Genomic DNA, 27846 nt, shown 5'->3' on the forward strand with positions numbered 1-27846 from the left:
TACTCCACGACTCGCAATTTGGCTTCCGCCCCCGTCATTCGACGGAGTCTGCTCTCCTCGTGGCAGTGGAAGCTCTCAGACAGGGAGTAGACGAGGGCCAAACGATGGCATTGATCCTACTAGACTTAAGCGCAGCATTCGACACTGTAGCACATTCCACCCTGCTACAGTGTCTGAATGGAGGAGGGGTGACAGGAGCTGCGCTTGGTTGGATCAAGTCCTTCCTTTCTGAGAGGTGCTTCCAAGTCAGATTGGGTGACTGCTATTCTAGGGAGATTGAGTTGGGCCAGGGCGTACCTCAGGGTTCGTCCCTGAGCCCAACTCTATTCAACATCTATGTCTCCCCCCTGGCGACTATCGTGGAGGGGCATGGTCTCCGCTTGGTGTCCTACGCCGATGACACGCAGTTGGTCATCTCCCTATCGCGCGCGCCCGGACTTGCGGCGGACATCTTCAGGAACTGCATGAAAGATCTTGCTGCCTGGATGTCTGCAAACTGTTTAAAGTTGAACGGGAGCAAGACCGAGGTGCTCGTGGTGGGGGGTGCACCATCTGCGTGGTCGTCGGCGTGGTGGCCACCTTGTCTGGGGGAAGTTCCTGCTCCCTGCCGTGAGGCAAGGAACCTTGGCGTGTGGCTGGACAAGGACCTTACTTTCGGCCCACAGGTCGGTCGGGTGGCAGGGATATGCTTCAGTGTTCTGAGAGCCCTTAGGAAAGTATTAGATCTGCTTCCCATTTCTGCTTGTCAGACACTGGTGCATGCCTTGGTCACCTCCCGACTTGATTATGGGAACCTGCTCTATTTGGGGGCCACAGGCAGGGTCATCGGCCGCCTGCAGGTTCTTCAAAATGCGGCAGCGCGGTTGGTCCTCAGACTCTCTAGGAGGTCATCCGCCAAATCAGCCTTACGGGCCCTCCACTGGCTCCCCATTGAGAGGAGAGTGGAGTTTAAGGCCCTTGCCACTTGTCATCGTATCTTGAGCGGCAAAGCACCTTTTCCGCTCCAAGGTCTATTATCCCATTATGAGCCTGCACGCAGCCTTCGGTCCTCGCAGACCGGGCTGTTAAAAGTTCCAAGAATATTCAAAGCTCGTATGGGAGGTAGATCCTTTAGATACCTTGCTCCCAAATGCTGGAATAATCTTCCGCTGGAACTTCGGCTTGAACCCTCCGAAGTCAAGTTTAGGAAAAAACTTAAAACGCACCTTTTCAGCAAATAGCTTGGTTGGGAGGAGGGGGGACAGTCACTCCACTTGTCATAGCGCGGGGACACGCCAGTGGCGTAACCAGGCGCTTAATAAATGCCCATTAATAATAATAATAATAAAAGACCAAAGGAAATTGAGAATATCTCTAGGTCAAAAATGTAATGAACACCAAGGTAAACAAGCGCTTAACCATAGCATACAAAAGGCAAAGTATGAATTGGTGAATGCAAGAACGCCACCATCCAAAAACGTGGTTGTCAAGGAGGGAGCTGCTAGGAGGAAGAAATGGGAAAAAGAAGCAGCTGAGAACAAAGTTTATAAGAAACAAGAGGCTTACCATGTATTGATGGATGAAATGAATTCAAGCAAGGGGTACGAGAGAAAAGTCAGTGAAGGAAAAATAAAAATAAATGGTGAATATGAGAAAATAAGAAAACAATATGTTACACAACCCAAAGATGGTGAGTTGGAAAGAAAATGTAAGAGTAGCCTTTTAAATTTCAAGGCGGATCGGCAAAGAACTGCATTCGCAGGACTCGAGACTAACACAAGAAATGAGTATGTGGATTGCATTGCAAAGGAAAGGGAAGATGGTCTAAGTTGCGTTGCGTCGAAGAACAAAGGAAAATATTTAAAATGGTTAAATTGTGATAAACTGGTGAGTGAGAACAGGGAGGCACAAGAACTCTTACAATGTCCTCAATGTAAAATTGTATCAGGGAAGAAGAGTGTGCTCGACGAATACCGAAGGAAACATGAGTCATGCGGTCAGGTAAACCCAACGGAGTTCTCCTGCGGAAGTCACTTGATGGAACGGGAGGACGGACTGTTCACTGCTGAGGCTTGTACTAAGGGAGTGGAACGGTTTAAAATGAAATTAAATAGTAGCTTTGAAAACGATCAATACCAAGGAAATGAGGCGAAAAGTTGGTCAAGACCTGACACTGAAGATGACATTGGAATGGAGACCTGTTGTATTAAAGGGCATAGACGCAGTGTGGTGGAGAATGAAGTAGCACACATATCAGTGCAACACTCACACCGTGATAATCCCCTAGGTGCTTACTGGGTGCGTAATGGCGTTGCAGGAGAGGATGTGTTCCGGGAATCCGAAGTCTCAGCAACATCCACTAGTGAATATCGTTCATCCAAGTTGGAGGATGGACTGGTCATTGCTTTGACCCTTGCGGAACAGATGAACCTCTTATTCTACAATACCACCAGTGATTCCAGTACTGATAGTAACTAGGGGTTTTATTAGACTCCGCTAAAGTCGATTTCTGAAAAGTAATACTCACCAATTCGTACATGGGCTTTTCCATGGTCAGATTTGTTTGTTACTTTGAGTCTATATGATTATACATTTGTTGTTTCATCTCTGTTTTCTTCCTTCCCTTAGGAAGGAGATGTGTTACGGCTTTAACCTCCTTCCCCCTCTTGTCCCTTTCTTGTTTCCGTCCCTTTCACCCCCGATGTCCCCTCTCTGCTCCCGTCCCCCTTGCCTGCCCTCATTTGCATACATTACGTCAATGGCATGTTTCCTCGCCATATGACAGTTGAAGGAACGGTTTACGAGACAGTTGCAGCTGTCATTGATTGAGCTGGTGATCGGGCCCTCTACCCGGTGTGTCGTGTTACTTGAAATAAAGAGACACTTAAAAGAATACCTGGTGTCATCTTTACTCTCTCTCTCTCTCTCTCTCTCTCTCTCTCTCCCTCTCTCTCTCCCTCTCTCTCTCCCTCTCTCTCTCCCTCTCTCTCTGACCGTTATACAGGTACTATTTCCCAACCTTCACCCTCCTGTTAGGCCCCCGGCCGCCTGAATCCCCACCCACTAATGAAAACTCCCGCACAGCGCAGAAATTTCGCGCGCACGGAAGCAGATAAGTCCTAGTCTGATCTCCAGAGCCCACAAAGTAGATACACATATACGTATATACTAAAGTATATACAAGAGGTCTTGAATGCTCGACCTAAAAAAATGAATGTATAAAGGTAATCTCCTTTATCAATCTCGTCTTTTTGCGAACCATACTTTAACAAAAAAGGGTGATCATATTAATTTACTTATTAAAAGATTAAAGTTCAGTAGAACAATACAATTTCTGTCAACATTATGTGAATGTGTCGCAAGAGGTCAAATAGCTTTTACAACATTAAGTCAGTAACAAGTATTATTTGAATCCGCATTACATAATAATTAAAATACCACAGACAAAGCTGTAATATTACAAGTGAAAAACACTGGCTTTATGTACCAACGTCTTAGGTCCGGGAGATCCAGGCAAGTGAACAGTAAGTGCCTAGGAGCTTGAGCTACATAGTTGCACATATATTGTTTGAGTATTTACGTATATCTTGGATGCTGAATTATGAGCTAACAATCAGCCACCAGTCTTGTTAGGCTAATACCTAATTATTACTAGACAAATAAACTGTTAAATTTTCTTAAAGTGTCAGGTGAGGTGTCTGAGTGGTCCTCAAATGTCAGCTAGGGCACTGAAATCCATACTACTGCTCATCCATGGCCACCACCTTTGAATGATGGGTACTTCATGTTCTGCTTTTACTGAATTTCACAAGAAGTTGCAAATGAGGAGGTGCAGAAATGAGGAGGTGCAGAATCATAATATAGGATTGATAAAAGTAGAGGCGAGGGAAATGGAGGTAAATCAAAAAGGGGTACAAATAGAAGAGGCAGAGGACGAAAAGAATAAAAAATTACAGCAACCTATCTACCAAGCCCCACATAGGAATAACAATTCTGACAGCTGGCAACACTGTTGACCTTGCTCATTTTGTCCATTGACATTGTTGGTAATGACAGTCTGAAGAAGCTTTTTGATTTCTGTGGAGCTCATAAGAACCACTAATGTCCGAATGATTACAACAAATGTCGGTGTGCAAGCATCTTAGTCAAATTATGCATACGGTTCCAACATCCATTCATAAACCAGCTACATGATCTCTTACATACATATCCACCTTGATTACTGTGTGCCTTTCTCTTTTCCACTGATCCCCAGTCTGCCCTCACACATGGCAGGGAGAAAATGAAGCTTGCGGTAATTGTTTCCTTTTTGGAAGAGCTACACTGCTTCACCAATTAGCAATGTCTCTATATTGGATTCTGCTAGAATACCCTGGCGTTCTCTGGAGATTTGATATAATTGAAATGGTGCACCGGCATTGTTCAGAGTGGAGACAAATCCACTCTTACTGCAGCCTATTGAGCAGAAACAGTCTGGGGTGTTTCTCTTTGAAATTTGCAAGGTTGCCTACCCAGCAACTGCTTTTCCCATTACAAGTTTGGTATGGGGAACAGGGGTTTTAAAAGGCTGTTTTTAATTCAGTCCTCTGCTTCATCCATATTGACTCAGTTTGTTGTGGTATTAAAATAGATGTGCTTGCTACATCCTTGGCTCAGTCTTTGTTTTCAATATCAGAATGTTATAGGCGTATAGCTTTTGTATATCCTCACTTAGTAAGGACTTGGACATGGAAAGGCATGAGGAGATATTGTTAAGATAACTTACCAGTGATGGTTATTACTCCACAGATCCCTCCCTTTGTCTGAATCCTAGCAACCGACCAACTGAATCTCAGTCCGCTAAAAAGAGTGTTATTTATCTCACATCAGATTCAACTTTAAATAACTCCTGTACCATTATTGATAGCTAAACTGGCATCAGTTCCACAAAATCTCTGGGACTTATCCTGGATAAAAGAATGAAACCTCCAAAATCAAATAAATGAGATGACCCAGAAAACATGTTTCCAACCACCACATTTGTTCCAGAAGAACAAGACTTTAAGGCACTTGTTCTATTTCCTTTGCACTGTAGAATTGATTGAGACACCTCTTTTGACTGGTCTCCCTAGAGTACACTTTGCTCATCAGTAGACCGCACTTCATGCAGTGGCATGCTTTGTCAATGGTACTAAAAAAAATAGATCAGATTACTAGTGACACATCAGTGGCTTCCTGAAGAAGTAATGGCACTCCTCATGACCACATTTATCACCTGTGTGTTTCTACATGTATCTACCTGGTTGATGCTTGTCTTCCAAGTTGAAAATATCTGAGGGTCATGGGTTATGACCTGGTGGAGAATCAATTTTCTCAGAATCTTCTGCTATAAAAACAGAATATTCAGTGGCCTAATATTTCTCTAATAGTACAACCAGAAATTGAAACTTTCACTCTCCTGCTATACGCACCACCACCTCTATGACTACTTTCCAAAAGGAGCTTAAATCTCTTTTTTGACAGACATTCAAGTTCCGAGTTTACTGCTTTTCTTGTTAAATCAATCCCCCCCCCCCCCCCCCCACCTCCCTGGCTTTAATGTTTCTCCTCTGTTTACTTCCTCTTTTTCCCTGCTGGAAGTCTTCCACCCACCTAGTTTCAGAATCCCCTTAATTTCATGATGACTCTTTTAAGTGACTCTCCCATGTTTCAATCTCTCTCCCTTCAAATTCATCCTGATCTCCACTCAGCTCCCTTCAAATATGTAGATGTACACGCTATGACTCATTCGTGCTTATAGATTACAATGTTTTCTTTCTCGGTATAAAGTATATAGCCCAGAAATGTTCTTTTTATTGTGCTTTGCCCATCCTTTTTTTTTTTAATGTCCGCCTAAGTATATTACATTAAAAAAAAATATTTTTTTTAGGATCGCTCCTGCAGTGCTACGCCAATCCTCATATGGAACCATTAAAATTGGCACATATCAGAGTTTGAAGCGACTGTTTGTTGATCGGCCAGAAGGTGAGCTTCTCTTTTATTAACATTTGTTTTCAAACTTCCCTAAAAGTAAACTGCTTTGATGTGGTGCTAGGCTAGTCTTGCAACGACTTTCTTTTTCTTTTCAACTTATGTTTTATTCAGAATTGCTCAAAAAGGCACATTACATGTTGTCTCACAAGGTTAAGGAGCAGTGAAAAGAAAGTTAGGATTGGCATACAATCCGGATTACCAATGCAGCCTCTTATATGAAACCGAATAAACTGTTGTTACTGTCAACCCAGGTTGGTCATAGTGGTCTATTCTAGTGCCCACGGTCTAATGGCCACTGCCTGGGTGTCATTTAGCATGAATGTACCACTTCATTTTACTGAAACCTTTTCACCATGTTGGACACATTATTGTATATATTATTTTAGTAGTGACTGGCCCAGAAAAGGAGTCTGTCCCCACTTTAGATACAGCAGCCTTGCTCTAGTAGGTGTCCATACACTATAAACCAACCAGAAGATGATCTCTGTACCCACATGAACTCCTTTAGCAACTTTAAAAGGGCATTTTGTACAGTTGAAAAAAGACTTTCTGAAATGGAAGGTTTATTGCTTGACTAGCGTAGAAAACTCTTTCAGAGTATTCAGTTTATACAGAACTCGGACTGCTTTATTCCCATAACCTTGCTATGGTTGAACAAAATGCAGCCTTCAATGTTCTGCTTTTTTATTGTTGTTTTTTTGTCTAAAAGTTCAAGAGACAAACTGCCATTGCTAATAAGAAAGTAGAATAACAGATTTCCTTGGCTCCACCTGAGTGTCTACAGGGATATGAAACATTTTTCGATTATTGGTGGTTGATATTAAATATAAAATTGAATTTAACATGCATGATTTAATGTTTACTGACTTAGTGCCTATCATCACTAAATTCCTAGGTCTTGGTTGAGAAGCAAGAATGGTCTGCGCCTCTAAAATATTCAGTCCTAACCCAACACTAAAATAAACTCCATTATCCTCTCCAATTACTAATTCTCAAAAAGTAGAAAACACATCTATACACCAGCTTCTATATAGGTGTGACACCCAAGAAGCAGATTTTTTCCCGCCACACAGAAGAGAATTGGCTCTTTTGGCCATGATGGATATTATATTCTCAATAGCTGTTAAATGTAAGCTTTTACTCTTTGTCCTATTAGGTTTGTGACAGCATTCAACACTATGATTTTTTTGTCAACCACTATGTCACTTTGTTGTGGAAATGTACCCCCGTGAGGGCACACTGGTGCAGGGTCACCCTCTCGTCCACGGGTCCGAGGACTAACAAAAGAGAGATCGGCACTGGAGTGGATTAAAACAAACCAAGTTTATTAAATGCTCATGAGCAGGACTGCGTCCGAACAACACCCTCAAGTGTTGTGGGAGGAAGTACCCAGAATTCACAAACCATCTTCCTTATATACAATTTTGTTGCAATGCATGCATTTGGACAGAAATGGAAACAGTGAGTTTAGACACAGAAATAACTATCAGCAAACAAGGACAGGTGGATGACCACTTGGTCAGCAAATAAGGAGGGGGAGCCGGAATGTTTATGACAGCAGTAAACGGTCAATAGATAGCCTCTAAGACTAGGTGCACCGGCAGCTACAAACCCCCAGCATGTACATTGCTTAGCCATGTCGAAAGAAGTCAACTAAAGTTGATGACACACAAGCAGGGTGAAAAGGCGAACAGCAGAGGACGAAAGAATTACAAAATGGCTGTCGTTTATGCTAAAGTAAAGTATTACATGTTTTCACATTGTGAAAGTAGCTTGGATATCAGAGTGGTTTCTACTTCTTTCTTACAGAAGAGGAACTGTGGATTAAGGTAGATACCTACTTGTCATCTACCCCTTCCTAGTTGGCTTTCAGCAGGGCTCCTTGCTTTCTCAGATCAGTCAATCAATCAGACAAGATTTGTAATGTGTGTCTAATCACCCGTGGGGATCTCCAGGTGCTGTGAACCCTGTGGTGGAGGGGGTTCAGTTGAACAGCCTGGTTTTGAGTCCTTCCCTGAATTCCAGCAGAGATGCTGAAGTTCGAAGGTGAAGGGGAGGTCATTCCAGGACTTTGCCGTGTGGTAGGAGAAGGAGTGACCGCCACTGTTGCTCCAGCGGATGCGGGGGTTCTGTGCAAGGGAGAGTGAGGTCAAGGATGGTCTGGCCGTTGCGTTCTAAATGGTCTGCTGTCTTTACTGGAGGTGTGCTGTGAATCCGACGTAGAGTGCATTGTCGTAATCAAGCCGGTTGGTGACTAGGGCCTGAGTGACGTTTTTTCTAGTTTAGACGGGGAGCCATTTGAAGATCTTACAGAGCATACGAACAGGGAGGAAGCAGGCTTAGGAGACTGGATTGATATGGTTTTTCATGGTTCGCTTGCTGTCCAGGATGATTCCAAGGTTGCAGGCATGGTCAGACTGAGTCGGAGAGGGTCCAAGCTTGGTTGGTCATTAGGAGTTGTTCCAAGCCGAGGCGTTGTTCCCAAAGATCAGCACTTCTGTTTGGTCTGTGTTGAGTTTAAGGCAGATGTCTTTCATCCATTCGGCAATACATGTCTTACAGCTGCGAAGGTTGGCCCTGGTCTTCAGATAGTGAGAGGATGAACTGGGTATCGTTGGCATAGGAGAGGATCCTTAGTCCATGGGCTCTGATGATTTGGGCCGAGGGGGGTGATATAGAGACGTTAAACAACGTGGAGCTGAGGGACAAGCCTTGAGGGACGGCATAGATGATTTTCTTGGGTTCTTGGGTGAAATGGGGTAGACAACTAAGTGGGTTCTTCCTGTGAGAATGCAGGCGATCCACTTTAGGGCGCTTCCTTGGATTTCAATGTGGTGGGGTTCTCTTGGTGAGGATGTGGTGGGAAACTGTGTTGAATGCAGCCGAGGGGTCAGGGAGGATCAGGGCCAAGATTTCCCCCCAAAACAGGAATTTTCTGATGTCATCAGCTGCAGCAGTTTCAGTGCCGTGGTTAGTGCGAAACGTGGATTGGTAGGCATCCAGAAGGTTGTTATTCTCCAGGTGTTCCATGAGTTGGCGGTTAATGGGTTTTTCAAGGACTCTGACTGAAAAAAGGGAGCAGCGAGATGGGACGGTAGTTCTTGAGGTCGTTTGGAATCGGCGAAGGGTTACTTGAGTAGGGATTTTACTTCTGCATGTTTTCATTCATCGGGGATGATGGCCGTGGAGATTGATGCGTTGAAGATGTTGGTGAGCTCGTTGCTGATTATCTTGCTGCTGTGGTTGAAGATGTGGTGGGGATAGCTGTCCAAGGGTGCTCCAGAGTGAATGGAGTTCATGACGACGTTGGTGTCTTGCATGGTGAGCTGGTTCCAGGTGGTGAGCAGGTAGGTAGGGATATGTTTGGAGGAAGCAAGGTGGTTGAGGGTGGGTTGGGGTTTGAAGTTTTCGTAGATGGTGGCAATCTTGTCTTGAAAGAAGTATGCCCAGGTGTAGCAGAGTTCCTGGGAGGGGGTGATAATATTTCCAGTGGCTGAGGGGTTGGAGAACTCTCCGACGATGTTAAAGAGTTCTTTGCAGTGGTTGGATCTGGCTTCAATGAGATCGGCGAGCGCAGTCCTGTTTCGTCTTTTCCAGAAGGGGGTGGTAATGGTTAAGGAATGTTTTGAAAGTGGCCTGGTCCCTGAATTCTTTGGTAGTGCGCCATTTCTGTTCAAGATGCTTACATGTGCGTTTGGTTATTCTTAGTTCTGCACTGTACCAGCTGGCATGTTTGGGGGGTTTCTTTAGTTTGGTGGGCTTGACGGGGGCAATTTTGTTGGCGCAGTCGGTGATCCAGATGAAGATGTTCTTGATGGCCTATTCTAGGTTTGATGGAGGTGTCCGGGAGAGGGCGTCAATCCACTGGGTCTGAGACTTTTTTTTTCAGCTGTAATATGGGAGCTGGGTAGTTGGTGGTAGAGATTGGGGGCCCGGGATGGGGAAGTGGATGAGAACGTGGCCTGTCCAGGCAAAAGTTGAGGTCTCCGAGGAAGATGTAGCGGTTGGAGCTGAAGGTGAGCGTGGCAATGAGTTCTGGAATTTTGTCGCAGAAGCTGGGGCAAGGTCCTGGGGGGTCTGTGGGTGAAGGTGTCTCTGATGGTGGTTTTGCTGTCAGATTGGAGACAGAGGTGGAGGTGTTCCATGACTGGGGTGGCGTTGTCTACAGTGGTGTGGCAAATAATGGTTTCCTTGTGGATAATGGTGATCCCACCTCCATGTTTGTTGATGCGATCTCGGTGTGTGATCTTGTAGCCATCCGGTGTTGCTCCTGCGAAGTCAGATGAGGAAGCAGGGTTAAGCCAGGTCTCGGTGACGAAGATGACATAGGGGGTGAGCGAGGTGATGGTGTCCCAGATCTATGTGGCTTGCTTGCAGAGTGATCGGGCTTTGAGCAGGAGCCAGTGGAGTGGATTCAGTATGGTCATGGTTGCAGTTGACCATGTCCACCGGGAAAGATGGTGTTGCAGGAGAAGAGGCAGTGCTGGCAGGAAATCATTCCTTTTGTGGAACGAGGTAAAGTGCGGCAGCAGATGTTGTTGCGGGGTCCAGGGCTTTGAGCTCGGTGGCGGAGTATCTTCGGGTGGCGGGAGGGCCCGGGTTCCTGGTGATGGGTGCATTAAGTAGGGTGGGATGAGGATGGGGAACAGAGGCAATGGGTTTTTCGTCTGAAAGCAGCAGGAAGAAAACTGTGGAAATAAGCCGTAAGACGCAACAATCACTGGAGTGTGAGAACTTCCTAAGACAAATGATACTGTTTTGATCCAGAGGCCATAAATGCCACTCATGTACGGACAAAATGCAGATCTGTTTGTGTGGTTCCGAGCCTATAGAGCGATTCACAGTGACATCAGAGGGCCTTGAGAAACTGGGCAATTGGAAGGATATTAGCAGATTTGACCTTAGTTGAGGTCACCAGAGTGTCTATTGATGGTCCTTCTATGCTTCTAAAGTTCTTGGTCATCTTCCACAGAACTGTTACCCCTTACATTGTTTAGGCTTGATACCAACTATGCTCAAAAAAGGTGAGCAGCTTGGGTGTCATTGCATGATGATCAGAACATGGATCCTCGAATTGGATCAGGATTTCAGGCTTTGCTTTAGTGCTGTTTGTGCCAAATAAAGTCTGCTTTTCCTTTCACTGATTAGGTTTAACCTTAAGCGATTGGTGAAACAGTGGGCTGTCCTATATAAATGATATGTTCGAGGCATATGAGCTGCAGATTGTACACTTAGCAATAGATCACCACCTGGTGTTGGGCTCGGATGATTGCAGGTTGTTGTCTTCTTGGAAGAAGTCTTTGTAGTCACGAGATAGGTGACTCCTCCCTTGGACAATACTGCGCATGGTCATCGACTCCATCCTCAGATTGTTTTTTTCCTCCACTGGGTTCGGATGAAAGTTTTCCGCTCCGGCTAGAAAAGACTCTTTTTGGCATTTTCGAAGCGTGAAACTTTAGATAAACAATATTCAACATCGAATAAACTTTTCGACATCACCAGCTACATCCCGGTGCGTCGAGGCGGGCCGTTGGGCCTATCAGCGCCGTACGGCCTACGCCTCATGGACAGAACTCCAAGAGATGCCCGGTATGTCGAGCAAAATTCCCTCATAGCGACCATCACGAGGTTTGCAACCTCTGTCTCTCGCCAGAACACGACGAGTCGACCTGCACAGCCTGTGCCTCCTTCCGATCGAAGAAGACCATTCGGGATCGGGGGGCCCGTCGACACGAGATGATACCAGCATCGGAGGCCATCTTTGAGGAGGAGATCGTCGAGGAAGACGTCTCCGAGGACGAGAACCCACTCGAAGATATCTCCGAGGACGAGGCTCCACTCGTCGCCGAGGAAGACTCGCCTGATCTCCAGATCATATCGGGAGCAGAGGACTCGGACGATTCGATTCCATCTCGACAACCCGTGAGTACCTCTGCCCCTGCACAACAGACATTGCCCAAACCAAAGGCAACGGTCAGCACTCCGCCCATGGGGCCCAGTCGAGACCGAAATTTACCCTCTGACGCCCCGCCTTCGGGCTCGGCTCCGAGGAAAAAGACTACGCCTTCCGGTGCCTCGGCACCGAAAAAAACACATGTGCCAATTCCACCTCCTCTATTGGCACCGAAACATCCTTCGACACCGAAGGACTCTTCGGCACCGAGGCTAACATGCCCATCGGCGCCTAAAGACTCTTCGGCACCCAAACCTAAACAGGCATCGGTGCCGAACCCAAGAACCGTAACGGACCCGAAAGCTTAGACTCCAAAACCATCTGGTTCCAAAAATAAAGAAGGTAAGCTAGATTCCGGCGCTGCAGGCCCAACAAAACCTGTCTCCACGCCAAAATCTTCAATAGCGGTACCAAAGACTACGAGGCCCGATACAGACAAGCCTAAACCACCTTCGGCACCGAAGAAATTGCCACAGGACTCAATCACTCCTCCTAAGGCAAAAAACACTAAACAACCACTATTGTCACCGAAGAAATCGACGCCGAAGAAGATTATAGAAGAGGAAGATCTGTTTAGACCAGATCCTAAACAGAAAAAAACTGGACATGTGGAAGCAATTCCTCATAAAAAAAAGACCAGCAGACACACCACTTCCAACTGTGGTTCCTGCCAAAAAGGATTGTGCAACTTCTCCAATGCACCCTCACTCTCCTTCACCTTCTTCCTCTCCTATCACTCCATATATTGAGCCTATAACTTCTCTTGCTCAATCTTCTGCATCATCACACCACACTGACGAAGAGTATGACTTAGGTGGGGGGGATGATGTACCAGAGCCACATACATACCCTTTAGATGAGGATGAAGATGTCAACCCAGAATATCCCAAAGAGGACGATGCATATATTTTTCAACCAAATAATGCACCAGACATCCCTGATCCTCAGTACTAACCAACAAAACCTTCCCCTCCAGAGGATAGTATTGGGTTCAATCATCTAATAAACAGAGCTGCACTTTACCACGGAGTTTCAATGCACTCTGATGCCATTGAGGAGGATTTCTTATTAGACTCTTTTGAGCAGTCACAAAGGTCTACTCAAATACTACCTATGATCAAAGGGGTCATTAAACATGCTCCAGAGATTTTTAAAGATCCAGTAAGGTGTAGGGTACTAAATCCCAGAATGGAGAAAGTATAGACCAGCACCAGCTGATCCAGTCTACATTAAGGGACATCTGCCATTAGACTCTTTGGTAGTGTCAAATGCACGTAAAAGAGCCAATTCCCAGACTTCTGGTGACACCCCCCGCCTGACAAAGAATCAAAAATTATTGATGCGTCAGGGAAACGGATTGCTGCACAAGCAACAAACATATGGCGCATAGCAAACAGACAAGCCTTACTCTCACGCTCCAACAGGGCTCACTACGACCAACTAGAAAAATTAATTGAACACCTACCAGATCAATACAAAGATCAGGCAGCTGAGCTCTTACAAGAAGGCAAATTAATATCTAATGCCTCAATTAAATGTGCACTAGATGTAGCTGACACAGCATCCAGAGCAGTTAACACTAGTGTTATCCTCAGACGGCATGCATGGTTACGCATTTCAGGTTTCAAACCAGAAGTACAAACTACCATCCTGAACCAGCCGTTCAATCAGAACCAGTTGTTCGGGCCAGAAGTAGATAACACATTAGAGAAGATGAAGAAGGACACAGACACTGCTAAGTCTATGGGTGCATTACAATCCACCCAAACTAGAAGTTCTTTTCGTCGCTCCTCTAATAGAGGAGGCTCCAAGCAGACCGGCGCAGATAACGCATCATCTTTTAAAACACATACACAAACCCCCTCTAATAAAGGCTACTTTAGAGGAGGGTACAGAGGTAACAACAATAAGGGAAGAGGTAGAGGTAATAACAACAACCGCTCCTCTTCCACTCCCAAACAGTGACTTCCCTCTGCCTCCCCTACAGCATTCCACTCCTGTGGGGGGCAGACTATCACAGTTACTACCTGTCTGGAATTCCATCACAACAGACAGGTGGGTAAGACAAATTATCCAACATTGTTACTGCCTAGAACTCACAGCATCCCCCCCAAGCATACCACCCAGGCAGCGTCCAATGTCCACAGAACACATAACTCTGCTTCAACAGGAAGTTCTAGCACTTCTACAAAAAGATGCTATTCAAGTGGTACCCTTACAGGAACAAGGAACAGGAGTCTACTCCCTGTATTTCCTAATACCCAAGAAGGACGGGACATTAAGACAGATTCTCGACTTCAGGCCCCTAAACCACTACATACAATCGGATCATTTTCACATGATCACTTTACAACAAGTACTCCCATTACTAGAACAGGGAGACTTTCTTACAACACTAGACCTAAAGGACGCCTATTTTCATGTTCCTATACATCCCGCGCACAGGAAGTATCTGAGATTTATCATACAAGGACAACACTATCAGTTCAAAGTCCTTCCATTCGGGGTCACAACAGCACTACGAGTGTTTACAAAGTGCTTAGCAGTAGTAGAAGCACATCTCAGAAGACAACAGATACATGTCTTCCCTTACCTCGACGACTGGCTCATAAAAGCGAGATCGTTCAACCAGTGTGTACAACACACAAAACAAACAATACAAACATTACACGACTTAGGGTTTACAATAAACTACACCAAGTTGCACCTAGAGCCTTCACACGTTCATCAATATCTAGGAGCTCCCATAGACACATCGGCAGCTCTAGAGTATCCCAGTCAAGCCAGGATTCAAAGCATTCAGAGCTTAGTCTCCCTTTTTCAATGCTAGCACTCTCTTCAAGCCAGAGTGTTCATGAAACTAATAGGCATGATGGCGTCTTGCATCTTCATAGTTCCTCACGCAAGACTGCAAATGCGCCCCCTACAAGAATGTCTAGCACAACAGTGGAATCAGACTCAAGGTCAGCTCACAGACCTGGTGTTGGTGGACAGCCGTACATATCGCTCTCTGCAATGGTGGAACACCAAAAACTTGACAAAGGGACGGCCGCTCCTAGACCCTGTTCAACAAATAGTGCTCACGACAGATGCATCCCTCACAGGATGGGGAGCCCATCTCCTGCACTATACCACTCAAGGCCAATGGAACAGCCAACAAAAACTGTTCCACATCAATCACTTAGAGTTGCTAGCAATTTTCCTAGCACTCAAGACTTTTCAAGTACAAGTGCAAAACAAAGTTGTTCTAATCCGGACGGACAATATGACAGCTATGTATTATATACAAAAACAGGGGGGGGGGACACTCTCTGCAACTGTCCCAGCTTACACAGAACATTTGGAGATGGGCCATCCCTCAAAACATACACCTGACTGTAGAACACCTTACAGGAATTCACAATCAGATTGCAGATCTGTTGAGTCGTCAAGCACAACAGATTCATGAATGGGAGTTGCACCAAAGGTGGGGGCAGCCACAAATAGATCTGTTTGCCACCCACGAAAACGCAAAATACCCAACCTTCGCCGCCAGGTTTCCACACCCACGGTCGAAGGGGAATGCAATATGGATGAACTGGTCAGGCAGATTTGCGTACGCTTTTCCGCCTCTCCCACTCATTCCACTAGTAGTACGCAAGCTCAGACAACAGTCTCTCAAACTAATACTAGTGGCTCCCACATGGGCATGGCAGCCATGGTTGCCCACGCTACTAGATCTCTCACTGGTTCCACATCAGAAATTACGGCTCACGCCATCTCTGTTAACACAGAACCATGGAGAAATAAGGCGCCCAGAACCAAACCAACTGAATTTGGCTATCTGGCTCCTGAGGTCCTAGAATTTGGCTACTTAAACTTACCACCAGACTGTATGAATATAATTAAAGAAGCTAGAAGACCCACCACTAGAGCATGTTATGCTGCTAAGTGGAAAAGATTTGCAATATACTGTAACAACAATCACATTGATCCATTGGATGTTTCCATCCAAAATATTATTTGCTTCCTTCTACACTTACAAAGGTCCAATTTGGCTTATTCTTCCATACGACTGCATCTAGCAGCAATTGCAGCCTTTTTACAAAATAGACCGCATCTATCTCTCTTTAGAGTACCTGCAATAAATGCATTTATGGAAGGATTAAAACGAATAATCCCACCTAGGTTACCACCTGCACCAGTATGAAACCTAAACGTGGTCCTTACAAGACTTATGGGTCCCCCTTTTGAGCCTTTACACAAGTGTGAACTGCAATTCCTAACATGGAAAACTTCCTTCCTTGTTGCCATCACCTCTCTCAGAGGAGTTTGTGAAATACAAGCATTCACAATAGAAGAACCATTTTTTCAGATACACCCTAACAAAGTGGGTCTTCGACCCAATCCTAAATTCCTGCCAAAAGTGATAACTCTACTGATTGGTTAAGGTGAAAAGGAGTAATCAGTGTTTTTTCAAAAACCAGACTCTGTTGCGGAAAGGGCTTTACACACCGTACATGTTAGAAGAGCTCTTTTATACTACACAGACAGGACTAAATCCTTCAGAAAGACAAAACGACCATTTGTATCTTTCTCTTCCCCACACAAAGGCAATCCCATCTCTAAAGGAGGAAATGCCAGATGGATTGTAAAGTGTATTCAAATATGCTATCAAAAAGCTAAACGTACACTAACAGTTCCTCCTAGAGCGCACTCCACTCGCAAACTAGGAGCCTCTATGGCTTTCTTAGGAAACATACCACTAGAGGACATATGCAAGGCAGCAACATGGTCTACCATACACACCTTCACTAAACACTATTGTGTTGATGTGCAAGCCAAGCAGCAAGCTGCAGTAGGCCAAGCTGTCCTTAAAACACTATTTCCGTATGCTGCAACGGATACAAGAGACCACCGCTAGGGGAGACACTGCTGCACAATCATTGCTAAGTGTACAATCTGCAGCTCATATACCTCTAACGGAATATGCTACTTACCAGTATGCATCTGTTCTTGGCATGTAGAGCTGCAGAGTTGTACACGCCCTCCCGCCTCCCCGGGACTTGTATCCGTTCCAGTTCTCATCTTACTTAGATACACATGCATGGACATCCTTTCTCTTTACTTCTACTAACTCCATCATTTCCCATCATGGCGAAAAACAATCTGAGGATGGAGTCGATGACCATGCGCAGTATCGTCCAAGGGAGGAGTCACCTATCTCGTGACTACAAAGACTTCTTCCAAGAAGACAACAACCTGCAATCATCCGAGCCCAACACCAGGTGGCGATCTATTGCTAAGTGTACAACTCTGCAGCTCTACATGCCAAGAACAGATGCATAATGGTAAGTAGCATATTCCTTACTTAACCCTACCAGCCAGCCTGTCAGATGGTATAGTTACAAAATATAAGCATGAAGCTACTAACCTGATTCTGTCTTAGAAAACCGTGAGTGAGATTAACACTGGCTGTATGTCACTAACGTTTAATATTCAAGCCTCTTTGCTTAGCCTTTAGTTGTCTTCACAGTGCTGCATCTGAACAGGAACAACCCAAACCATGCATTTCTGTCCAAGGTATTCAGTCCAGTGATTAAGGAGCCTCAATTGAACAAGAATCCAAGTTTCTTAACCCCTTCCCTGTGGGGCTAATTCCCCCGCGGTGCGGTGGGAGGAGGGGGCGTGCGCGGCGCTGCGGTGCTCGTGACGAGCTCAGCTCATCACGCTGCACAGTGGAGCTGTGCTCATGACAAGCTCAGCTTGTCACGACTCCGCCCACTCAATGGAACACCCCACACAGGAGGGGAATTATCCCGGTGTGGTCGTTCCGCGGCGGTTATGACGAGCTCAACTTGTCATGAGCACAGCTCCACTGTGCCTCATGACGAGCTGAGCTCGTCATGAGCGTCGAAGGAGCTAAAGTACATTTCTTTATTGCCTTTCACATAAACAGTCAAAATATCACAAGGCATTAGCAATGCAATCTCACAGAGCAGTATTGATGAATAACATCGAAATCGTAATGTGTTCCAACCTTATAAAACAAAATGAACACCAAAAGAGGTCCTGATTCCTGGAACTCTAAAGCAACTTCCGGCACAACCCTTACTGTCCTGTTAAATATGTGCTAGCCAATAACGACCCGCTCACGTAGCTTGCAACTGTTTGTGTCACCTGCTTGAGGCAGTGGCATGTACGGAGCCACGTCTGCCTTGCCTGTTTCACCTTTCCTCTGGGTCTCTGGACGTCCCTCGCTGCTTCTCCTCTGTGCCAGGGTCCGGAAATGGTTGCACCAAATCCTCTTCTCCTCTGCCACCTGCGTCGCAGTCGCTCTTCTCCTCTCGATATCTCCAGCTTCTCTTCCTCCTTCGTTGTCACTCCTCTCACGAGATCGCTCCAACCACCCTTCCTCGTCTCAGACACCAGCTGACATCCCTCCAGGTCCGGAAGTGGGGGGCGTGTCTCCCTATGCCGAGACAGTCAAACCGGGATTCTCGGGGCCCCATGGCTCCAGCCACTGGCCTTCAGGGTGCCTCCGTTACATGGAGTTTACAGATTTCACTGGTACAATCCCGTAGACAAAGTCTGAAGCAATTCACGGCAGTCCCCGATGTCATTCGTGCTTCATCGTGTTGCTCACTTCCTTGCCAATCAAGGGTTGTTATATCTCCTTCATTGCGTGGCCCCTAGAAAAGGTCAAGTTGTTCATGAGACTTTTCATGCTCTGTAACCCTGTCAGCCATCATGTCATGAAGCGTTCTATCTACATTGGCTCGCCTCAAACTGGTTCTCCCCATCTGGGCCGGCATCACTCCCTTGTACTCCCTATCTATTTCTCCTGTCATTCTGATCCGGTGGCTCGGTCATGCCATATCCATTTCCATGTCTCCTGAGGAGACTCGAAGGGTGGATTTTGTGAAATTGCTTTCTGCTTGGTGGGATAGAGCAACCTGTGTCGACGGTCCACAGAGCTTAGGTTCCTCTGTACATCTTCAACAGTCTTTTGGAATTTGTGGACATTTTTGTAAAGTTCAGGAAGATTAAGATGCTTTGAGATTGACACATCTCTATTCCTGCCGTTCTAGCAGCAGCTAGGACTTTGTCTCTATCTTTATTATCGAGGAAGAGTGCTATTATTGGTAGTGGTAGAGCCCCAGTTGGCAGCCTCTGGACTAGAGCACGATTGCCCTGCTCAGTGATGAAGCACTGAGACTACTTCTTTGCTGAGACCCATTATTGGATCCACCTTTCAAGGAAATAGGTGAGGTTAACATTTTCAGGAAATCTAAGAAAATGAAGGTTGTTCTGCCATGCTCGGGCCTAAGTGTATTCCGATCTTAGTCCAAGGATTTTGTTTCAGTCATCCTGGTGATAGTTTGTTTCATGTCTTTCAATGAGTCTTCCGTTTCCACTAATCTGTTTTCCATTGCTGCTTTCCACAGCCTGGATCGATCTTGGTCTCTAGAGATTCATTGGAGGATTGTAAAGCTTGTAAGATCAAGTCATTGTATTACACAGTCTCAGACTTCTCAACTGTCAGGACAGACATCCCTCCTCGATGCTTTCGCTTATCCCAACTGGGTGCAAGGTTGGGATAAGTGAACACAAGCAAATTTGTCCACAGTGTCCTAACTGGAAAACGGCTAGGGGTTATCCTTGCCCATGTTAATTGTAACTTGACTGACTCCGCAGGGGGGTGAATCCGAGGTTTGAGGAGTACTGCAGCAGACAATGCTACTATAGATGTTTTTGTTGTCAGTCACCCTCCATCATCCTGATCCTGCCTACCCCTGGTCCTTGCACCTCCTTTCAGGACCCAGGGTAGTGCAATTTCCTCCTGCTAACAGAAAGATTACTCTGGATAAGCAAGTTTTGCAGCGTGAATATTTCTGGATTCACTATGCTGTGCATTATTCTGCGGTCTTGTGGTTGGGTCCGGATTCGTAGTCTTTTCTTTTTTTTTTTTTTTTTTTTTTTTTTTTTTTTTCGTAGCCCAGGTGGGCGTCGGCGTCACACCTCCTTGGGTGCATTTCCGGTGACGTCGGCATGCTTCCTGCGGAAGCTCCCACTCTTGGGCGCCATATTCAGATTCTTTTTTTCCGCGGTCGGGTCTGGATCGTTCCCATTTGGGCTCCAGACATTTTTGGAGAAAGAAGAAGGAAAATACAGAAATTGGAAAGAAAAATCATCTGAAGACTCCAGGAGACTTCATCGACCAGCAAAGGAGAAGGAGAATTGATCGAGATCTCGACGAACGTCGACGAACACACGACCAGGGAGGCCCTGAGCGCTCGATGATGGACAACACGCCATTCAATTTCTGCCGTAACTGCCACCACAAGTACGCGCAGAAGGACCAGCACCCGGTTTGCAACCTTTGCCTACCGGTAAATCACGGAAGCGAGGACTGCAACGCTTGCTCCGCCTTCACCCCGAAGACCCTTCGTGTGAGAGAGAGACAGAGGGTAGCGCAAGCCACCCTGCAGGGGAAGGCCCCGACTCCATCCCTCCACGAGCTGGGGATGTCCTCCGAGGAAGAGGACAACGATGCCGCCGAAGACGACAGCTACACGGTCGTAGAGACCGATTACACCAAGACTTCTGATAAGGTAGGAGACTCTCCGGCCCCCAAGAACCCGAGAGACTCTGAGTCTCGAAAAAACGAGGGCAAGGCCCCGAAAGCGCCGGCGCCAAAACACCTGGCGCCCGCGACTACTCACAGGGCCAGCGGACCCTCTGAGAAGGAGTCCCCGGCGCCGAGAGCTGTTGAACAGCAAAAGTCGTCGAAAATCGTCCCCGAAAAGGATCGATCGACGCCAAGGGAGAAGGACCCTAAAGCACCGACGCCGACCAGAGACCCGAAACCCGGTTCGGCGTCGAAGCCTCCGGCACCGAAAAGCACAGCGCCGAGCCAACCGCCGAAAAGAGCGGCCGAACCATCCGAAGCGGAACACGCAGCCGAGATGGAGAAAAAGGGAAGGCGCCTCGAGGCCGAAATGGAAAACATCTTGCAGCGGAAGAAAGAATTTGACGCAAAGATGAAAACCTTCACGATTCCACACAAGACCAAGCCACCAGTGGTGGAGGTGGTTGAGGAGGAAGACGAGGTCGCCGAGGAACAAGACCCGGACGTCGAGGTGGTCGACGACCAGGAAGAGGACGACAGTCCCTACTATAGTTACAACTATGGGGAGGAAGAGGACAGCAGGACAGACGCCGAGTCGGCCCCCTCGGACTTACAGGAGGTGGATTACCTAGATGTTGACACCGACAGCCCAGAGGAGGCGGTCGACACACATCCCTCGAGGCCCTCGCCGCCGGACGACATCGGGGTGTACAACTCGGTGATAAAGTCTGCCGCAGCAACTTTCAAACTCAAGCTCGACGAAGACAAGCAGAAAGCAGACTTCCTTCTAGAGACATTGCTCCCCACACAAACAAGGAGCCAGTACCTACCAATGCTCAACAGCATCTTGGCTCAGGGGAAGGAGGCATTCAGGGAACCTGCAACATGCAAGGCTGTAACTCCCAGAACAGAAAAGAAATACAAACATTCCTCAAAGGATCCACCCTACATTCAGGGCACGGTCTCCGCAGACTCCATTATCACGGCCACAGCAAGAAAGAGGGCTAACGTGCCCACTACTTCTGGACCACCACCGGATAAGGAGAGCAAGAGGATGGATCTGGTGGGCAGAAGGATCGAACGGAATGCCGCGACCCACTGGCGCATGGCTAATTCCAACGCCCTGATAAACAGGCACATGTACCAGATCATGGAGGAGCTGGGGCAGTTGGTGAAGGACCTGCCCCAGGATGCCAGGCAGAAGGCCGAAAAACTGGTTGAAGAAGGGAAGAACGCGGCAAATTCTTGCCTCAAGACGGCCCTGGATGGAGCAGACACCTCCAGCAGGCTCATGATGATGGGTGTCACTGAAAGAAGACACGCCTGGCTCAGGATTTCAGGTTTCAAACCCGAGGTGCAACACAGCATCCTGAACACACCGTTCAACGGCGATACGCTTTTCGGAACAACAGTTGATGAGAAGCTGAGTCAACTAAAAAAAGATAACGAAACAGCAAGGTCCATGGGAGCATTGCAGTTCAGAGGTAACAAAAGGGGCACCCCTTCACGGAGGCCTGGCGGGAGAGGTGGAAACCAGCCAGGTACATCACACCAGGCTTTCCAACAAACGCACCAGGCAGACTCGCAGGCTCAGCAGGGTCAGCAGAAGCAGTCCTGGCAGTACCAACAAAGAGGCCAGTCCTTTCGAGGGAGAGGAAATGGACGTGGACAGAATAGAAGAGGGGGACAGCAGCCCGCCTCTAAGTGACTTCAAAAAACTCTGTGTGCCCGCCCACAGAAAAGATCCCAGGGGGCAGCACGTACAGAGGGGTCAAGACAAGCTAGACATCTACGACCACATAACACCAGTGGGAGGAAGACTAAGATTTTACCTCCAAGAATGGAGAGAAATCACATCAGACAAATGGATCCTCAACATCATCTAATTCGGATACTGCATAGAGTTGGAGGGGAGGCCAACAAGCAGACAACCAAAAAGAAAGCCACTAGCAAGCAAACAGCTAGAGCGCCTTCAGGAAGAAGCAAAAGAACTCCTGCAGAAGCAGGCCATAGAACGGGTACCCTTCAAGGAAAGAAACAAAGGAATATACTCAACGTACTTCCTGGTACCAAAAGTAGACGAGACAATGAGACCCATTCTGGACCTAAGGTTCCTGAACAAATTCATAAGAACGCAAAAATTCAAAATGACCTCCCTGCAAGAGGTGCTCCCGCAACTGCAGATCGGGGACTTCATGGTCACAATAGACCTCAAGGAAGCCTACCTGCACATCCCAATGAACAGAAAGCACAAGAATATGCTCAGGTTCACCATCGGAGAAAGCCACTACCAGTTCACGACACTAGCCTTCGGGCTGAAATCGGCACCAAGGGTCTTCACAAAGTGCCTCGCAGCAGTCGCAGCGCACCTACGAAGGCAGGGAATACATGTATACCCCTACCTGGACGACTGGCTGGTGAAAGCAAACTCATACCAGAAATGCAAGCAGCACGCACAGACAGTGACGAGCACGCTCATAAGCCTGGGGTTCTCCATCCATTGGAAGAAATCATCAATGGAGCCGGAACAAGTGAAGATCTTCCTGGGGGCACAGATCAACACCTTACAGGGCAAGGTGTTCCCCAGCGAGAAGAGGGCGAGGGCGCTGGTGAAGGAAACTCGCCTCTACCGGAAGGGACAAGCTCGGACAGTGAGGACTGCGAGCAAGATCATGGGGATGATGGCATCATGCATCCACCTGGTACCAAATGTACGTCTCCACATGAGACCCATTCAAGAATGGCTACAGGAGCAATGGTCACAAGCTACAGGCAGTTGGGAGGATCTAGTGGTTGTGACGCACGCAGTGCAGAAGGAGATGACATGGTGGACCATGGAGAACATAACAAGGGGAAAGCCTCTAACACCCCCAACGCCAACAGTGACCATCACCACAGACGCATCCCTGAAGGGATGGGGCGCTCGCATGGAGGAGCTCAAGGTAAGGGGTCTGTGGACGCCAGCAGATGCGACAAAGCACATCAATTACCTAAAATTGAAGACAATCTTCCTTGCACTGAAAGCTTTCCAAACAAGACTGTACAAGCACATGGTGTTGCTACAAACAGACAACACCACCGCGATGTTCTACATCAACAAGCAGGGTGGCACACAGTCAGCCACGCTTTCAACGCTGGCGCAGGAGATATGGAGATGGGCCATCCCTCTCAAGATAGACCTGCTAGCCATACACCTACCAGGGAAGGACAACATACAGGCAGACTGGCTTAGCAGACAGACATCGGCATCCCACGAGTGGGAGCTCAATGCTCAAGAGACAAGGTGGCTGTTCGACAGATGGGGAACACCATCAGTGGACCTGTTTGCCACACGCCGGAATGCAAAATGCCAAAACTTCGCATCCAGACAGCCCGAGGAGGGGTCCCTGGGGAATGCCCTATGGATAGACTGGTCAAGGACATTTGCTTACGCTTTTCCCCCGATACCACTGATGCACAGAGTGCTGAGCAAGTGCAGAGCGAGCAACATGACCCTGATACTGGTCGCGCCACAGTGAGTCAGACAGACATGGTACTCGCAGATCATGGAGATGACACAGTGTGCACCCCACAGATTCGGCAAGACGAAAGACCTACTCTCCATGAAAAACGGAGAGGTGCTACACCCAGAGCCAGAGAGCCTGAGCCTAGTAGCATGGCTCCTGAGGACATAGAGTTCGCACATTTGAGACTGCCAGAAAGCACCCTGAGGGTCCTTCAGGAGGCACGAAGGCCCAGCACTCGGAAGTGCTATGTTTCGAAATGGAAAAGATTCACAATGTGGTGCAGAAAAGAAGGACTTCACAATAAGATGAAGAAGGACTCCACAGTGCTAAAGTACCTGACGCACTTGCTGGAGAAGAACCTTAGCTCATCCTCGTTAAGAGTTCACTTGGCAGCGATAGTTGCCTACACAAGGGGAGAAACGTGCAGGAGTTTCTTCACATCACAGGTGGTGAAGAGATTCCTGGAAGGAGCGAAAAGGATCGCACCACCCAAGCGGGTGCCGCCACCTGCATGGAACTTGAACATAGTCCTAACGGAACTCATGAAAGAGCCCTTTGAACCACTTCACAAGGCCTCCCTAAAGATGCTAACTATGAAAACAGCTTTCCTGGTTGCAATAACGTCCTTACGCAGAGTAGGCGAGCTTCAGGCGCTGACGCTACAAGAACCCTACATACAAATACACAATGATAGGGTGGTGATGAGGACTGACCCACACTGCATGCCGAAGGTGGTTTCCAAATTCCACATGAACCAGTCTATACAGATACCGAGTTTTTTCCAAAAACTAACCACTAGCGCAGAGCGAGCCCTGCAGACCCTGGACGCCAGAAGGGCAGTCATGCACTACATTGAGAGGACGAAGGGACACAGGAAAACAAAACAGTTCTTTGTGTCATTCGCCAACAGTTTCATGGGCAAGGCAGTAACCAAAGAGACTATTGCACGATGGATCGCACAAACAATTCAACTCTGCCACAAACGTGCAGGACAAGAGCTAGCAGAGGGGACACGTGCCCACTCCACTAGGAAAAAGGGTGCAACAATAGCCTTCCTGGCTAACACACCCATACAAGACATATGCCTGGCGGCAACATGAGCTTCGGTGCACACGTTCACGAAGCACTACTGTGTGGATATACAGATGAACAAGGAAGCACAAGTCGGACAAAAGGTGCTCCAGCACATATTCAATAACCAACGCTCATCTTCCACCCAGCCGCCACAGAAATGAGAAACCGCTACAAAATCTATGCACAGCATAGTGAATCCAGAAAGATTCACGCTGCAAAACGAATAGTTTTTCTTACCTGTCGGTGTAGTTTTGCAGCTTGAAGATCTTTCTGGATTCACTAGCGAACCCACCCGCCTCCGCCAGAAAGATGAGACTGGAGAGAGAAGAGGTGGTTAAAAAAAAATTTAAAAAAAGGACTTGTAAGGTACAAAGCGGTAAAATATCACCTAAATAGAACATTGCCATTACTTCGGAAACTAAAGAAACACGGAAAAAAAGAACCCGAAGATGGCGCCCAAGAGTGGGAGCTTCCGCAGGAAGCATGCCGACGTCACCGGAAATGCACCCAAGGAGGTGTGACGCCGACGCCCACCTGGGCTACGAAAAAAAACAACAAAGAAAAGACTACGAATCCGGACTCAACCACAAGACCACGGAATAATGCACAGCATAGTGAATCCAGAAAGATCTTCAAGCTGCAAAACTACACCGACAGGTAAGAAAACTATTCGTTGTCCTTGGTGAAGCAGTCCTAGGCCTGGGTGTTTCTGATATTGACAACGCTGGAATACTTGTGCCAGTTACAGGCCTTTGGGATAGTAAACAGCTAAGGTACATGGGAGTGGCCCAAGCTCAGCTGCCCCCACAAACGTCCTGTACCTAACAGGATTGTGTGTTGGGCTCAGTTCCCTTTCATTGGTCTGTGTATCAATGAGGGCTAGAGACAGGTTGTTAATTCCCCCAGAGGGCTAACACCTTACGTTTATACTTACCTGTCCTTGTTGGCTATCCTGATGTGGCTTAGTTAAGGATTCCTGTGCACCAGGAGGATGAGGAGTTGGGAAGAAGCCGAGGTAAAAGCTGGGTCCCTCTCCCCAAAGTGGGTCCTGCTTCAGGAGCCCAGACTCCTGTGATGTTGTGCTCTCCCCCTCCACTCCACACCAACTCAACGGGGCAGTATTCCTGACGGAGGGCTGACTGGCCCTGAAAAGACCCAACCTATCCAGGCCCTTCCTGCAGTCCGCTGACCAGGCCTCTGGCTCCACCTCTCCAACTGGCCATCTGGTGAAGCATGCAAAAAGAACAATGATTAACAGAATGTTGAACAATGTCAAACATTCACCAAAGTACAGCGATCTGGGCCTAAGTTCATTGTTTCTTTTGCATTCCATTCCATTCCAGTTTAAGCCCAGCCATATGGAAATCAGTTTTGACACCGCTCCCTATGGGAACAGTCCAACCCGAACTGCCAGGCCAGGTTCTCCCTGGACCGGAAACCAGCATCCTAGGACCTGTTTCGGTGTTTCACCCCTCATCAGCCAGGATAGCTTGAACCCAGTGACATGGAGATCACTGTGAAGCAAGTTTTGTGGTGGAGCATCATTATCACCCTCAGCACATCCATCCAGGAGGGGTGCCCACTAGGGGAACCATCTGGCTGGCCCTGGTGCCGGGGCCCACAACCCTCCCAGTCAGAGACCATAATCTGGGTCTGGGTTCCAGTTCCAAGTCTCTCGACTAAACTACTCCCCATTCAGCGTGGTGAGAGGATCAGGGTTCCCCTGCATCTCTCCCCTTCCGAAAGTCTGGGGCTGACACCTGCAGATCACCCACCATGCCAGAGCTGCCAAGGAGGCCAGAGTGCTGCAGTGGGTCCAGCCGCCAGTCCTAAAGTCTCTGCCAGATGGCCACTCTCCTGGCATCTGTCATCTCCACAATGAACACCCTTTCCCAGGGAGTCAGTTGCAATTTCGTGTGTGGCCCCCATTAAGAATGACAGAGGATTTAATGGATTCATCTCAGAGCTATTAAGAAGAGTGTTTGCTTTTCTTGGCAGGCCTGTCCACAACACCCCCTGTCTGTGCTTCATCCCTTCTCTCCCCAAATAATCAATTTTAAGTGCTATCCCTCCTCATAGCAGAATACTTCAAATTGTCAAAATATCAGAAAGTTCCTCAAGCCTACTTGTTTAGGGCCCCTGGCACTGTCTTTTCTGTTTGCTTCTTGTCCATATGATTTGGCGAGAATATTTTGTTTATCTCTGTAAATGGTAGATTTCTTCTTTTGTGGCCACTGTCTTATTTCAACATCAAAAATAGTGTTGATTATAAGTGCAGATTTCAATTTCACACGTACAGGCTTGAAAAATGACTTGAGGTTATGAAGGTGCACACATGCTTCTGAATGGTATGTGTTTTTTAATGTGGTCTATCTGGTTTGTTGTCTCCTTGGATTTCGGGATGAAGTAACATTACACTACTGCCCCCAACACCTGGCTACCTCTTCAGTCAGTTGTTGACTGTATCTTTGCCTTTGACCCTACATAGTGCTTTGCTGCTTGTGGTTAGGTTCATTCTATACAAATACCACATACATAGAGTGGCGTTCTAAGAAGTCCCTGATAAATGAAAAGAAAGGAAAATGGAACACTGTATCAAGAATGTGTAATGGCACCTTTTTACATCTCATTTGGGAGTGCCCTGAGATAGTGCGATTCTGGACCAGTGTGCACGAGGTGATGAGTGAGGTTACGGGGGTGCGATCGATGCC

At 47.2% G+C, this 27846-nt stretch overlaps 1 protein-coding gene across 3 annotated transcripts in view; it reads left to right on the top strand.

The window, feature by feature from the left end:
* SLC25A30 (solute carrier family 25 member 30) overlaps window positions 1–27846 on the top strand; it is a 228293-nt gene that overhangs the window by 77367 nt on the left and 123080 nt on the right. For all 3 annotated transcript variants that reach the window (XM_078657313.1, XM_078657312.1, XM_078657311.1), the window contains exon 4: window positions 5888–5982. In XM_078657313.1, coding sequence (XP_078513439.1) covers window positions 5888–5982 — 95 coding nt within the window. The remainder of the gene's footprint in view (window positions 1–5887; window positions 5983–27846) is intronic.

This window comes from Lissotriton helveticus, chromosome 8 (genome assembly GCF_964261635.1).
Source record: "Lissotriton helveticus chromosome 8, aLisHel1.1, whole genome shotgun sequence".
Classification (NCBI taxonomy): domain Eukaryota; kingdom Metazoa; phylum Chordata; class Amphibia; order Caudata; family Salamandridae; genus Lissotriton; species Lissotriton helveticus.